The sequence below is a fragment of the Epinephelus moara genome, chromosome 6 (assembly GCF_006386435.1).
Source record: "Epinephelus moara isolate mb chromosome 6, YSFRI_EMoa_1.0, whole genome shotgun sequence".
NCBI lineage: Eukaryota > Metazoa > Chordata > Actinopteri > Perciformes > Serranidae > Epinephelus > Epinephelus moara.
The window spans coordinates 35,656,527-35,671,982 of NC_065511.1; the positions used below are offsets into that span (position 1 = coordinate 35,656,527).

The 15,456-nt window shown below is 42.4% G+C and overlaps 3 protein-coding genes across 9 annotated transcripts in view; 2 read left to right on the plus strand and 1 right to left on the minus strand.

The window, feature by feature from the left end:
• LOC126391280 (transmembrane protein 176B-like) overlaps positions 1 to 5,492 on the plus strand; it is a 35,871-nt gene extending 30,379 nt beyond the window's left edge. The window contains exons 5-7 of one of the 2 annotated variants that reach the window (XM_050045919.1): positions 2,993 to 3,208; positions 4,507 to 4,629; positions 4,863 to 5,492. In XM_050045919.1, coding sequence (XP_049901876.1) covers positions 2,993 to 3,208; positions 4,507 to 4,629; positions 4,863 to 4,928 — 405 coding nt within the window. In that variant the 3' untranslated portion in view covers positions 4,929 to 5,492. The remainder of the gene's footprint in view (positions 1 to 2,992; positions 3,209 to 4,506; positions 4,630 to 4,862) is intronic. The other variant, XM_050045923.1, reaches the window with a different exon arrangement.
• LOC126391283 (transmembrane protein 176B-like) overlaps positions 1 to 15,456 on the plus strand; it is an 18,706-nt gene continuing 3,250 nt past the window's right edge. Inside the window, exons 1-6 of one of the 6 annotated variants that reach the window (XM_050045933.1) lie at positions 1 to 75; positions 8,978 to 9,165; positions 10,863 to 10,982; positions 11,689 to 11,745; positions 13,388 to 13,609; positions 13,838 to 13,960. In XM_050045933.1, coding sequence (XP_049901890.1) covers positions 8,989 to 9,165; positions 10,863 to 10,982; positions 11,689 to 11,745; positions 13,388 to 13,609; positions 13,838 to 13,960 — 699 coding nt within the window. In that variant the 5' untranslated portion in view covers positions 1 to 75; positions 8,978 to 8,988. Of the gene's footprint in view, positions 76 to 618; positions 793 to 6,199; positions 6,337 to 6,969; positions 7,100 to 8,970; positions 9,166 to 10,862; positions 10,983 to 11,688; positions 11,746 to 13,387; positions 13,610 to 13,837; positions 13,961 to 15,456 lie in introns of those variants that run through there. The other 5 variants (XM_050045929.1, XM_050045932.1, XM_050045928.1 and 2 more) reach the window with 5 other exon arrangements.
• The window catches only part of LOC126391274 (uncharacterized), a 16,853-nt gene continuing 15,403 nt past the window's right edge, over positions 14,007 to 15,456 (minus strand). The window contains exon 3 of the transcript XR_007570071.1: positions 14,007 to 14,083. The gene's annotated coding sequence lies outside the window, so the exon portion shown is untranslated. The remainder of the gene's footprint in view (positions 14,084 to 15,456) is intronic.

Genomic DNA, 15,456 nt, shown 5'->3' on the forward strand with positions numbered 1-15,456 from the left:
ACTGCACAACAGTTGGTTGGTTTGGTGGAGTACAGACGTTTAGGTTTTCTTTTGCACTCCAACACACACAAACAGGTAAGTCATTTTCTTATGTGTGACGCAGGTTGTAAAGGAATCTCAATTATAGCCGGTCCTTATAATGTATACGGTGCTGTACTACTTTTTAACTTAACACAACAATTTAAGACATACGGTGCCCATAAAGTGTGTGAATGGGTGAATATTTCAAGTTCAAACTTGTGGCAGCTTAGGTGAAAGTCTTGGGAACTTATCAGGAGATAAAACCTGTTTGTCAGGCGGGTATTTAACAATAAAATCCGACTTAATCGGGTGAAGTGCAGGAGATTTGTATTAAGATCAACACAACCGACACAAAATCCAAGATGGCGCCCAACGTCTGCGCTCATAAACAGTAGGGCTCCTCTGTGCTGCCAATGGCGACTAAGAACTACATTTCTACCAATAAAAATGTAATGTTTGATGAGAGAATACTAGCTCTTCTCGGGTTTAATATTTTGTTTCTGTCAAAGTGTTTAAAAGATTAAAAAAATGAACGTCGACGCTCAGCTAATGCAATATAGCCTCCGACCACTGGTGGCAGCACTGAGCAGAATGCTGCCGAGCGAGCACTGCAGTCAATGAGGGAGGAAACGACGGCGTTATGCTGTGTTTACTGTAAAATGTGCGACAGTTTGTTGACATAAATCGTGTGTCTGTTACTTCATACACCGCCTGACATCGGCTGTATTCCGCCTGGTTTGTCGCGGAGAAATCTACCTTCATTATTCTTCGGTATGAGCCTTAAAGAGTTGCTTTCTCCTCAGTATTTGTTGACATCTTGTTTACAAAACTGTTGTGACTGAAAGATAAATGGAAAGTATGATTTTATTTAAGATGCTTACTGACCTGTTCTTACTGAAACCAGTCACACTTATAGAAGGCAAGACTTGACATATTGTCTTCATGATTAACAACCTGCACTTTGTATGCACACTCAGTTTATTAAATAGGCCACACTAAGCTAAAACAAACATCCATGCAATAAACCCCCCCTTTATGGAGGTTATAATGTTCAGCTCATGTGTTAATGTGTCAGACAGGTGTTGAATTAACTTTATGTAGTTGAAATGTATTGCATTGCACAGAGAGGTGTTGCTGTTATTTAGGTCCCGTCATTGCTATTAATGTGATGGACAAAATATCAGAAAAAATCTGTACTTAACAAATAACCCATCAGTTCCTGCCGGTGTCTGCTGCACATAGATACTCTTGTGATGTAGTACTGTGCGTCCACAAAGTTTGGGGACTCGCAAGAGACAGTATTTAAAAAAGAGTAGTGAAAATCACAGCAGCAGAGCTCAGTTTTGAAGTCTTACAAGTCCTAAAATGCAACTTTTATAGCATGTTTCATTAGATTCTTCCTGTCTGGTAACTACCAGTGTCTCTCCAATGCCATGACCTCAGTTTGTAATGAAAAATACCAGTTAGAAACTTGAAATCTTTTGTCTAATTTGAGATAACATTGATGGGCATTTTTTTCAGACCTCAGAAAGCTTCCTCCAGATTCACTAAACATACAGCTGTTTCTGCCGGATGCACAGTACTCCTCCTGCTGACTAAACTGATCTTTATGTAGAGCAACAAGGCTGTGAGCTCGTTAAAATTACTACTTCATTTTGTGAATAATTAAACATATTTTTAGGACTCACTCGATGAGGATACGTCAAGACAGGAGGTCATCGTTTATTCGCTGAATGAGTTTCCATTGCAGATAATTCCATTTACTTATCATCAGAGATTGTTAAGAATCACTACAGCAACCTTAACCTGATCGAGGAGATTTACAGTTTCCTGTACTCTCTTTACGCTTTCATTCCACAGGAGCAGGCAGGATGTCTGTGACCGTGATGAAGGCTGATGGGGTCTCTGTGTACACTGTGACCTCTGACCCCCAAAGTGTTTGTCCTCCACTGTGCCAAATCATCAAAGGCCTCTGTTACAACCCTGTGTGCTGCTCTGTGTCTCAGCGTCTGAGGAAGGTCCAGGGATCTTCTCAGTCAATACTGGGGGTGAGTTACAACCTTTATGTGTTTTAAGCTGCCCTGTGAACTTTTCCCCACTCAATTCTGATTTCAACTTTGAGTAAATAAGTTGTTTTGGTGTAATTTGAATCACATTGGTCAGTTTTTTCATGAACCTGTCACCGCTCTGTACCTGCCTCGAAGCCTCAGGTAGTGTTTATATAGAAAATTTCATTTAGAAAACACCATGAAACTGTGAGAGAAAGTGGTCCGATGTAACAGTATGCTCTGCTCCCCAGCTAACTCTAACAATGTCATGTGGTGACTTCAGGTCGACTGTACAGGTGTTTATTGTTCATTCTGTGTTTCCTCCTCCACAGGCTCTGCACATCATGGTTGGGTTGCTCAACATCGGCCTCGGAGTGATCCTCATGTGCAGTCGCGGTGGCTCTTGGTGGTCAATGGGTGACGAAGCATTTCCTTTCTGGCTTGGAGCACTGGTAAGCAAGCTGATGCTGTGTTTGGTCTTTTATGTCATAACCAAAATCCAACAGGATTTTCAGTATAAAATTTACAACTTGAGGCTGCGTATTTGATAATTTCTTAGTTCTCAGATCACATAGATCAGTACTGGTTGCTTATATAAATTCTGTTCACTCAAGCAATGATGCCAGAAATGACATATATGAATTTCAGTGTTTGTGTGGAGGAATGGAAGTTTAAGATTCTGTTTTTTGTCTTTTCTCTAGTTTGTGTTGTTTGGCATCATCGGCATTGTGTCTGAGAAGTACCCTAGTCCGTGTCTGGTGAGTAGTTCAGCTTTATTTTGTTGTCATCTTATTCTTCAAGACACATAAAATGGAGGATAATTTTATATTGGGTGTGTGTATTCCTAAAGAATATACACACCCACATTGTGTCACATTCCACGAGTATTTATACATGGTGTGTTTTTGTGTCTTGTGTTTCAGGTCATCATCAATGTGATCCTGAATCTAGCAGGAGTTGGTTTTGCCATTGCATCCATGGTACTCTACGGCATCAATATAGCAGTCATATGGGTGTGGTTGCAGTGTGACAACGATTATAATTATGACTACTATTCACGCCACCGACCCACTGCAACTCCATCTCCCGGGGAGAAGATCTTGAAGGAGAAATGCTTGGAGGGCAAAGAAATGGTTCTGGTAGGTGTGGAAAATGTGATCTCAGCAGTCAAAATACAAGTTGTATCACTGATGATGGTAATTTTCAAACAAAGTACTGCGTGCATCAAAGCTTGCTTGTGGCATTTTACAAGTTTTTTTAATCTACACTTATTCTCATCTGTCATGTGGAGTGTAGGGTGCAGTGGCGGCTGCTGGTCTTTCAAACAGGGGAAGCTCACTTTAAGTTTACATCATAAAATTTGTCATATTGTAGCGAGGCAGTAACTTATAAAAGGAACATTTAATTGAAGCCATTTTTTAAACAACACTCATGCCACAGAACCACAGCAAAACACACCTCACAGATTTTCAGATGGCTTTAAACACCTGAACTGTACTTTACAAACGGTGAAAATGAGCTATATGGCTTATGGAAATAAGGAACTCCGGACAGCACTCTGTCAGAAGACACCACTCGCAGATATCTGCATGGGACTGAGCTCGAAATGCGAAGCGCTGTCAATCACAAAGGGGTNAGATTTTCAGATGGCTTTAAACACCTGAACTGTACTTTACAAACGGTGAAAATGAGCTATATCGCTTATGGAAATAAGGAACTCCGGAGTCCGGACGGCACTCCACTCGCAAATATCCGCATGGGACTGAGCTCAAAATGCGAAGCGCTGTGAATCACAAAGGGGTTCAGCCTTTTAGACAATTCCTCCAATCATCATGCAGACACCGAGCGTCCTCTCCCGCCCACCGCTCCATTAGGTCCCAGGGAAGCTGAGCCTTCCTGGAAGTGAGGATTTTGTTGCATTTATCCAATGACCGTCTCGCTTTGCTGCATGAAAAAAACCTGCTCAGCGCTGTCTCATAGGAATTCTTGGAGGCTCCGCGTCCACCGTGCTGAAACGAGAATGTATGACAGGGAGGTCGCGTTTGAAAACTGCTGATAACAGCTGACGTTTGAACATCATAGTCATGATGTTAAACACATCCTAGCGCACATTTAATGCAATGTAAATTCTTATTTTAATGTAAATTCAATAGTGCATATTTGACCATTTCTTCTATGAAATTTTAGGGGAAGTTCAGCCTCCCTTGTTGTCTCAGAGCAATCGCCCCTGGTAGGGTGGTGTGCGCACATGTGAATCCCACACGTCCAGGTGTTTCTGACCCTCTAGTTGATCAGATTGTGTAGCATTTAAAAAAAAATCAGCGCTTTTGCAATTTAAAAAATGCGTTCTATTACACTGCAATATCAAGCTGAATTTGATCAATCATTCAGCTCTAAAAAAAATGTTAAAGTTCAGCTGTCCTTTGTGTCCCACCAGATGCTCCTGACAAGCATCAATGCGGTGCTGATCGTCCTGTCAGCCCTGGAGCTCTGCCTCGTCATCAGCTCTGCTGTCATGGGCATCAAGGCTCTGAGGAGCAGCGAGAAGGAAGAAGACAAGGTAGAGTTTTATACAATGCAGTGTTAACCTTTTGTTTGTCCAGGAGAGGTTGACTGAGCACAAACATTCTCAGGATTGGACATACCATGAGCATATGCACGGTAGTGCACGTAAAATCTAAGCTGTGTACGTAACTCTCAGCTCTACGTGCAGCCGTACAGGTGACTGTAACTGTGAATATGTGCTACTCTGTTTTTTTATCAGCTTTGTTTATATTATTTTTCTCTTTTCAGGAGATCACTGACCCAGAACACTACAAACCACTGCTGGTTGAAGTCACCAGTACACCTGTAGCCTAAATAAAAATCTTCTTTGTGCTTCAGTTAGCAGGAACTATAATCCTGTGCATTTATACCATAGAGTCTGTGTACTGTAACATGAATGATTCACACATATTCAGCTGTTACAATCTCTGCCTGACTCCTGGGTCCTTTTTTGCAAGGGTTGCTTAAAAATATTTGCACTTATAATAATCTGCACTTAATTGTTTATGCTGCTGTCCATTCTACTCTCTGTTGATGTTTTTCAAACTGTTCCCATTGATAAGGATTTTATATTGATTATTGTGCCTTATGGTCAGTATGTTTATGGGTAAAAGTGAGGTTCATGCACGTGTGTGTGATGGACACACGCTGATGGACTGATGGGGTTTGTGTTTGTTATTTTACAACATTAAACCATGTTAAATATACTTTGGTGTTTGTATTTCTGTGCTTTATATCAGAGTTTAAAGTGTAACTAAGAAATTGAATCAGTTGTGCTCTTTGTGTGCAAATCGGAACGATAAGTATAGAGAGAAGTGTGAGGTGTGAGTAAATGATGTTTCTGACCAAATGAGAGTTAAATAAAGTGATTAAAGCCTGCTCAGCAGTGTCAATCCATCTGACGTGAACATCCTGTCAGTTTACCTGTAACAGTATCAATCTGCTATATATGTACATGCTAGGGTTCGGTGATGTCTACTGAATTGGTATATGACGATGTCCACAGTGAAACATCAGGATGGACAGTGATATTGTTGTTTTTATATACTTCGTTTACCTCTGAGCCAGCAAGAGCCGTGGCTGGAGGCATTATGTTTTGTGGTTGTTTCGTAGAGGCCTATTCAGTGACTGTACGTCATCATTTACTCGCTAAATGAGTTTCCATTGCATATAGTCGCAATTACCTGCTTTCTTCACACCAACTTTTCGATCTCCCCCAAACTTGACAAATTTTTGCAATGTTTCAAGATTTTTTTCTAAATTTTGATGTTTCCAGTCAGGTTTCTTAATGCGTAAATTGTGCAAAGGTGGATGAAAAGGTTCCTTCTCTTCTTAAGTACAGTACTTGACTAAATGTACTTCATTACTTTCCACCACTGGGGGAAGTTTACCTTATGACCTCTAAACTTCTTGCTACGGCCCTGCATGTCATGGCCACCTTTTCTCTGTTTTATGGTTTTATGTTGTAAAAATAGCATTAAGGCCTCATAATTTAAAAGAAGAAAAAAAAAGTAAGTGCAGCATTTTTTGTGTTTAGCTGAATGATCAGCAAAGGGGTTAAGTTTCTCTATGGATACCAGATGAGAGGAGGTACTTCTGGTATCTGGTAATGTGGGAGTGATCCATGTCCTTCCCGTCTGTAAACAATAACTGCTCAACAACTGTGAAGTTCAGTGGAGTACAGTCCTTTAGGGTTTGTTTTGACAGCAACACACACAAACAGGTAAGTCATTTTGTTATGTTTGATCCAGGTTGTAAAGGAACCTCAGTTTTAGCTGATCCTAATTATCTATATGGTCCTGTACTGCTATGTAACTACACACAACAATTAAAGGCATTCGGTGCTCATGATGTGTGTTAATGAGTGGATATTTCAACATCAAACGCATGGGAGGATAGGTTTACGTGTTGGCAACTTATCAGGGGAGAAAACGTGGATGTCAGGCGGGTGTGAAACAACAAAAACCCGACTTAATCGGGTGGAGTGCGGAGGATTTGTATCAAAATCAACACAACCCGCGTGGAATCCAAGATGGCGCCAAGGCGTCTGTTTGCTCTATCGGCAGGGCTGCTCTGTGCTGCCAGTGGTGACTGGAAACACTACTTGTGCTCTGTGCTGCCAGTGGTGACTGGAAACACTACTTGTACTAGTTGTAATATTTTACATAAAAATAATAACTGTTTTCAGATTTAACATTTTGTTTCTGTCAAACTGTTTAAAAAGTAAAAAAAAAACGTCGGCACTCAGCTAATACAATATAGCCTCCGACCAACCGGCGGCAGCACTGAGCACAATGCTGTTGAACGAGCACTGCAGTCAATGAGGGAGGAAGACTGTGGCGTGACGTTGTTTTATTTATATTAAAGATTAAATATGTGCTGCAGTTTATCGAAATAAATCGTGTTTCTGTTACTTCATACACCGCCTGACATCGACTGTTTTCCGCGTGGTTGGTCGCTGAGAAATTCACCTTCATCACTCTTCGGTATGAGTCTCAAACGGTTGCTTTTTCTCTATAATAGTAACATTATTTAAGGGACCGTAATACGTCAAATCACGGCTAAGCGAATTATCATCAAATGGGGGTCCATCACCTAGTGTGTATCAGTTCAGGGGTACTTGACACAAAGAAGGTTGAGAACCACTGATTTAGCTTCCCCTCATTGTTATTTATGAGATAGACTAAAGTTCCAGCAACAACCAACAGATAGCCTGGCAGCTGCAGTCATTGAATGCTGTGGTTTCATGCAGTTATGGGTCACGAGACAGGTTTAAAGACAGAGTATCCCAATCAAAGCAGCAGAGCTCGTCACATCATGATTTTCAGTTCCCATTTGTGTCACTCTTGAGTATACGATTCCTAAAGTGCACCTTCATAAGATCCTTCCAGTGTCCTCATGCGACATCTCCAGTTTATAACGAGGGTTTTCTGTTAGAAACCTGAAGTCTTTCGCCTAATCTGAGATAATTCTGATGGGTCATCACAGATTTTTCAGACTTCAGAAAGCTCCCTTTAGAGCCATGAAGGCTCAGACACACCAAACCAACATCAAAGAACTAGAGGCAACAAAGACTGACTGTCACGTGGCCTCATTTTGCATATGTCTCACCCAAAAAGTTGCACATTGACTGGCTTTAGCAGCCAGCCACATTTGTTCTGATCTCACTCCCTCTTGACTTTAGCTGTTTGTTTACTTTCCTCACTTGCATTTCTCATGTGCTGCACTGAGCTGAACTGCCAGTAAGAGTGATTTCATTCACTGACAGGCTCCACCGTCTCTTATGCTGATTAAACAGCAGGCAAGGGCTAATGATGCAGGACACACCACAAAAACTAGGGTGATGGATGCTCATCGCAGCCCGACATTGACCAGTGCCCGGCTATTGGCTCGGTGTGTCAGGGTCCTTAAGGTGCTTGCACATGACCAGCGTCAAAAATTTCTTGATGCCTGTTGTGCCTTTGTTTTCCTATGGAAGCTGGCATTAACGCTGATGTCGGGGTACTTTTGACTTTGGCGTCGCGTTGTGGGCTTCATCGGTGTTTTGACGCAACGTAGAAAGTTCAATTTTGTTGAACTTCGACCCTGTTTGAGTTGACCTTTCCGTGTAGAGGCAATGATTCCGCCGGCCGTCAGTGCGTGCGTATAATCAGCGTTGGGTCAAGCTGACGGCGAGTGCTGCAGCGGCGGCGGCAAATCGGCAGTCATGTGAAAGTGCCTTTAGACACTTAGAAATACAGCTGTTTCTGCAGGATGCGTAGACCTCCCCTTGCTAACTAATCTGATCTTTCTTTAAGTACGATGCTGTTAAAAAAAGCCCATTAATGCATTGGAACAAAGGCCACAAATCACTCCCAGATGAACTACCGGAGCAGCCATTTTACAGCCGTGGCTGAGGAGCAGAGAAGTGGAGAAAGTACTTGCATGTGTAAAATGATGGGTCTGTGGGAATAGAAGACAAACCAGCACACGCACTTTGAAGGTATATTATACAGGATTGTCGGTTACTGTTGGGTAACATACAAGAGAACATGAGAAAGTGAAAGTAAAGTAAAAGTCAACCACAGATACGCTCTTGTTTGGCATTTAGCCGCGCTATATATTTTTTTTTGACGCTGTGTCTCTTGGTTAGGATTGGTCCGATACCTAGCTGCTACCTTTTTATAAAGCCCTTACCTGACCTGAGCACTGTGGGGTACACACCCATAAACGCCCGCCCCTAACACAGAAAATAAAACCCTGCATGTATATCTTTGACATTAAGATTCAACAAATATTTAAGGTTAAAGACTCAGCAACAGCAACCTTAACCTGATTGCAGAAATTTAAAGTTCCTGTACTCTATCGTGTCTTTCAGTCCACAGGAGCAGGCAGGATGTCTGTGATCATGTCGAAGGCTGATGGGGTCACTGTGTTCACTGTGACCTCTGACACCCAAAGTGTTTGTCCTCCGCTGTGCCAAATCATCAAAGGCCTTTGCTACAGCCCTGTGTGCTGCTCTGTGTCTCAGAGCCTGAGGAAGGTCCAGAGATCCTCTCAGTCAATACTCGGGGTGAGTTACAACCTTTATATGTTTTGTTAAGGTTAAGGTTTGTTACTCTTCTGATTATACAGGAAAACTTCATTTAGAAAACACCACGAATCTTTTAGGGATGTTGGAGCCACAATAACGTTCTTTGTATTTGTTTTAATTCATATTTAAATAGTGGTGACTACATGTAAATAGATGCAGTTTTGTTGTTTGTACACTAGAACAGGAAAATGCAGGTAATATCAGTAAGTTGCAGGTGATGAGCAGCAGGTGTGTGACGGTGGAAGCAAACAGTTTTTTGACCGTGTTAAGGTCCTGTTTATACGACAACGATTTCGACTGAAAACGGTAAACTTTAGTTGCGTTTTGGCTGATTGCTTACACGATAACGGCGTTTTGGGTGCCTGAAAACGCAACATTTTGAAAACCGGTTCTAGAGTGCAATTATTTGGAAACAGCACCGTCTCCGTTGTCATGTAAACTTGCAATATGCAGTTCCCCTGAAAACAGAGACTTTTCACACGTGCATTACGGTTCCAGTCACTAGGTATGCGTGAGAAAGTCGACCCTCACAACAACAATGACGGTCTACCGAGCTCTGTTTGTGCTGCTCATCGTGTGAATTTATCAACGCTTTTCCAGCAAAGTATAGCTTTACTGGACTCTACCTCATCCTCCGTCCATTTTGTTTGTTTATACTTCACCACTCTGTAGAAGGAAGCACATGAGCGCAGGCGCGTGTTGTTTCATTACAAAATCACGCCACCAACTACTGGCCTGGCATGTATACTACAGCGTTTTTGGTCATTTTTGGGGATCTATGTGCAAGGCGATTGTTATAAAAACGTTGTTGTTTGAACGCTGAACTTTTTTTAAAAAGAAAATGAGAAACATTTACCTTTGACAGACACTTAACTGTTGAATGGACTCTTACCTGTGATGGACTCTGAAACCTTAAAATGGAAACTTACCTGAGATGAATTATGGACAGACAATGTTGTACCTGTGTGAAGGCGAGCATGTGTTAAAATAAATGGGTCACCACACTAAAAGAAACCTGACGAATTGGATTAAGTGTTGAAAGTTTCTTTTTCCAGACAATGAGTTTTTAAGGAGATGTAGTTTACCTTGACATGTTTCGACTGTCACTTCAGTCTTCTTCAGAAGGCGTGACCAGCCTGGCAAATCGGATTGCCAGGCTGGTCACGCCCCCCGCCGCCCGGTGTTCTTTGGAGGAGAGAGCAAAGAACACCGGGCGGCGGGGGGCGTGACCAGCCTGGCAATCTAACTGTAACTTCGGGATACTACCAGCTGATAAAGACACGTCATGACGCACGTCAGATGACGCTTTTGAAGAAGACTGAAGTGACATTCGAAACATGTCAAGGTAAACTTCATCTCCTTAAAAACTCATTGTCTGGAAAAAAGAAACTTTCTACACTTAATCTGTTTTGAGTAGACAAAATGAACCTAATTACACTCTGACGAATTGGACATTGGTTTATTGTTGTTGCCCAGAACACGCGCCTGAACAAGTTCTCCCTGTTTGACCCTCAGAGGCCTTAAATGTAAGGTTTTTTAGTGAAAGACCCTTTGAGGGAAAATGGTCCAGTACAACAGTATGTTCTGCTCCCCAACTAACTCTAACAGTGTCATGTGATGACTTCAGGTCTACTGTGCAGGTGTTTGTTGTTCAAGTTGTGTTTCCTCCTCCACAGGCTCTGCACATCATGGTTGGGTTGCTCAACATCGGCCTTGGAGCGATCCTCTGTAGCAGTCGCAGTGGCTCTTGGTACCAGATGGATGAAACTGGGTTTCCTTTTTGGCTCGGAGGGGTGGTAAGTAAGCTGATGCTGTATGCAATGCAGTGAGATATTAAGTTTAAAGGAGCTATATGTAAGAAATCTAAAGCAAATAGTCGTAAAATCCTCCTAATATGTCACAGAGACTAAGGAATAATGTTCATATAACATACTGATCTCACCGACAACAATAGTACAGCCAGAATATTTGCATCTAAAAAAATTTTTTGCAGTCTGCAAATCATGTTTATGTTTTGAATTTGTGTTTTGGCCTGTTGCGCCACCCACCGCCGTCTACCAGTCACGCAGTCAGTAGAGTCTCAGCATCAGTTACGGAAGATCAAGGACGCGGCGACGCGGCCCTGCCATGGCAGCCGCCCGTGGGCAAACAAATCAGTCTCCAGCGTGCAGCTGTCCAGCAACCTCAAATCTGTAGGGGAGGGGGGGCGGACACGACTCGCTGCAGTATTTTGAATTTGAGTGCAGTAACCGTTTTGGCCACATTCTTACATACAGCGCCTTTAATGTTACTGTTGCTGCTCTTGAAACGACATTTAGTCATAAAATATTCAGTTTTATTCCTGTTGTGAATTTACTCTTTTTTTTTTTTTTAATTCTTTGTGAAATATACAGCATTAGTTTTCTGAGAATCTCTTTCAAATATATAATGGCATACATGAATTTTAGTGTTTGTGTGGAGAAATGGAAGTTTAAAGGTTTTTGTTGTTTGTCTTTTCTCTAGTTCATGTTGTTTGGCGTCATCGGGATTGTGTCTGAGAAGTGCCCCAGTCCATGTCTGGTGAGTAGTTCAGCTTTATAACATCCTCATGTTATCTTAATACTCTTTCACTTTATTGTCATCATCTTCTTCTATTTTTTTTTAATCCCCCGGTCCGTTTGTTTTAACAGACAACTCCTGTATAGTAAACCTTTACAGATTCAGTTTGTAGGATTTAGGGGGATATATTGGCAGACATAAAATATAATGAAATAGGTATGTTTTCTTTAGTGTATAATCACCTGAAAATAAGACACATCTTGTCTTTGTTACCTTAGAATGAGCCAATAATATCTACATAGGTATTGCCATGTTGCACCATCATGTTTCTATAGAAGTGCCAACTGGACAAACCAAACACTGGCTCCAGACACGGTGTTTGTGCATCAGCCACCATAGATAGCAGCCCCTCCAAAATGAGCAGTATCGGAAAAACAAAATTTTTCTTATGTGAAACTGCTTTATCCAGTGTTTTTGCCAGTTTGAATTGCTGGGTCTGTTTGTTTTGGAGAGGAAGAGACCTCTGTGGATAATTCAGCTCCGGGTAAAAACCATCTGAACACTGAAGGAATTCTAACTGGGAGCAGTTTCAGCTGGTTGTAATCTGCAGTCGTCACCACTAGATACCACCAAATCCCCCTAATCTTACACTCTGGACCTTTAAGGTTGTAAGTCTATCAAAGTTCAAATGTTGTAACTCCAAAATGTGACACAAGCCGAGCAAAGGCTAATGTGTACCCACCCTTTTCTCTGATAAGTTAAGATCCAGACATTCAGGAGGTCTCTTACTCTACAAAACAAACTGAACAAAGCAGTTTCACATTAACAAAAAAAATCTGTGTTTTTGCCATGGTCTGGCCATTATCTGGTCCAGTTAATTGAGCTCTGCAGGGGCCCAGCAAAATGACTTCACAAAGTCAGGTTCATCATGTCCACAGCCGCCATCTTATGCTTGTTTCATGTCAGTACAAATAAAATGGAGGAGAATTTTTAATTTATACACAGCAGGGTTTTCCCTGGGTTCTTTCGAGACCAAGGTGGCAAAGGCCTGTGGCAGAGGGCATCTTGACAGCTGAGAATATTACTGTCAGGTATTGTCCCCCCTCTATTAAATGTGTGTTTCTCTTCTATAATACACATTCTACATCTCGGAGGCGACGTCTTTCCACATACGGGCTTCCTTTGCCTTTCAAATGGGGCAGAGCTCCGTGGGAAACAGTAGGAGAGACACAGCTTGAGGGGGAACCGGGATCTGAAACAACACTGGAGGGAGAAGCAGGTCCATGGAGCTGTGCACTGCACAAAAACAAGCGTGTCGCACCGAATGCGTGCTGCTACGGCGTCGTTTGGGTTGTGAGCGTGCATGACATGCGTCTACATTGAAAGTAATGGGTTTGTGCGCGCAAAAGATGCTACATCTGAACGCCCCCCATGCACACACACGCTTTAACCAAGGCGGCAGCCAAAATCACCCAGGCGGCCCGCCTTTGTCATGTTACGTCACATGTCTCTCAAGAATATTCATACCCACATTGTGTCATGTTTACAATATGAATTCATTGGAGAGAACATTATATAGGTCAGTGTCTTGCCCCAAAGCACTTTGGCTTTTAAATTCCATGAGTATCTAATACATGGTTATTCTTTGTGTCTTGTGTTTTAGGTCATCATCAATGTGATCCTGAATCTAGCAGGAGTTGGTTTTGCCATTGCATCCATCGTACTCTACAGCATCAATATAGCACACATAGGGCTGTGGTTGATGTGTCGCAATAAATATGATTATAATTATGACTACTATTCACGCCACCGACCCACTGCAACTCCATCTCCCTGGGAGGAGATCATGAAGGAGAAATGCTTGGAGGGCAAAGAGTTGGTTCTGGTAGGTGTGGAAAATGTGATCTCAGCAGTCAAAATACGTTGTATCACTGATAGAGGCCTTTTTCACACAAAGTAATGCGAAGATGAAAGCTTGCTTGTGGCATTTAAAAGTTGTATTCTCGATCTCCTCTCATTCTCATATGTCACGTGATTTAGATTAATAGTTCAGCTCTTAAAACAGTTGTGTTTAAAAATGGTTTAGTTCACACTGTCCTTTGTGTCCCACCAGATGCTCCTGAGAAGCATGAATGCGGTGCTGATCGTCCTGTCAGCCCTGGAGCTCTGCCTCGTCATCAGCTCTGCCGTCATGGGCATCAAGGCTCTGAGGAGCAGCGAGAAGGAAGAAGACAAGGTAGAGGTCGACTGAGCACAAATATTTTTATTTCCTTATTACATCATTTCTTGTTTGAATGTTTATGTGTGACGTTAAGAACCTCTGGTCGTAATCTCTTATTTCGAACTTTTAGGATGCCACCTTTCAATTTTTAAAAAAAATGAAATCATCTCTTTTGAGCAAATCAGTTTGACATTTTGGGAAAGAAGCCGTGGTTGGTGGATTTTGTTTCCTGTGGAGGGAGCCACGCTAGTCGTTTGGTGGCACAGTGTAGCAGTGGTTAGCATTGTTGCCTCACAGCAAGAGGTTTCCTTGTTTGAACCCAGGGTGGGGGAGCCCTTCTGTGTGGAGTTTGCATGTTCTCCCTATGTCAGTGTGGGTTCTCTCCAGGTACTCCAGCTTCCTCCCACAGTCCAAAGACACGCAGGTTAATTGGTGACTCTAAATTGTCTGTAGGTGTGAATGTGAGTGTGAATGGTTGTCTGTCTCTATGTGTCAGCCCTGTGATAGTCTGGTGACCTGTCCAGGGTGTACCAAAGACGGTGGATAAACCAAGACGGTCCACTTCCAGTCAGTTTCCTGTATCAGTGTCACGTGGGGTTCGCGACCACCACGCCCCTTTAGGAGACTAACAGCAGGTCCTGAGTCCATTGACTTCAGTGGGAGAAATAAACGTGATTACAGATTATGGCCGATTATTTCGCCCCATAGTCACGGAAGCAAATATTGGACCCATTTATCACAAGCCACATATCTTCAGAACATTCCGACACCACAATGGCAAATTTCAGACGGACAAATCAGGAGAAAATTTACTTTGTTCAAGACCTGTTTCTGTCTCAACAGCACACTCTCGCGAGATCTGGCAACAGATATCTCCTCTCTGGTGCTGAAATCAGTGCAGTTTCACCAAAGATACTGGATTAAAAAAATATTTTATTCCAGCGGATGTCTTAGTTACAATATGATTGAGCTAACTGGAGTAGTTTCATGTCGTATCCGACAATGGGAGGCTTTTAACAGATGACGTCCTGATGTCAGCTTTGCTGCTGCTGTTAGCTGTCCCTGTCAGCTGCAGCCACTGATGCTTTCTAGACATTGTGATTTCCAAAAACTGAATAAATACCACACATAGCAACACAAAACTGCTTTGCTAGCTCAATCATGTTGTAACTAAGACATCCGCTGGAAAAAAAAAAAATTTCACGGACTGTTTATTGAGTCACTGAGTTATTACAGACACCGCTAACGGCTAACGGTTAGCCCAGCTAATCTACAATAACCAAGCGAGGTTGGGGATACTTGTCTTTGATTGGCGGTTCTCCATCGTCTTTGATTGGGCTACGGGGGACAACGCCTACTTAGGAGACCGGAAATGTATACCATTTCATACAATGGGGGTATATTGTAGGTGGTAGGTAATACAGTATCTTTAGGTGTACCCTGCCTCTCACCCAATGTCAGCTGGGATAGGCTCCAGCACCCCCCACGACCCCCAACAGGATGAGCGGTTA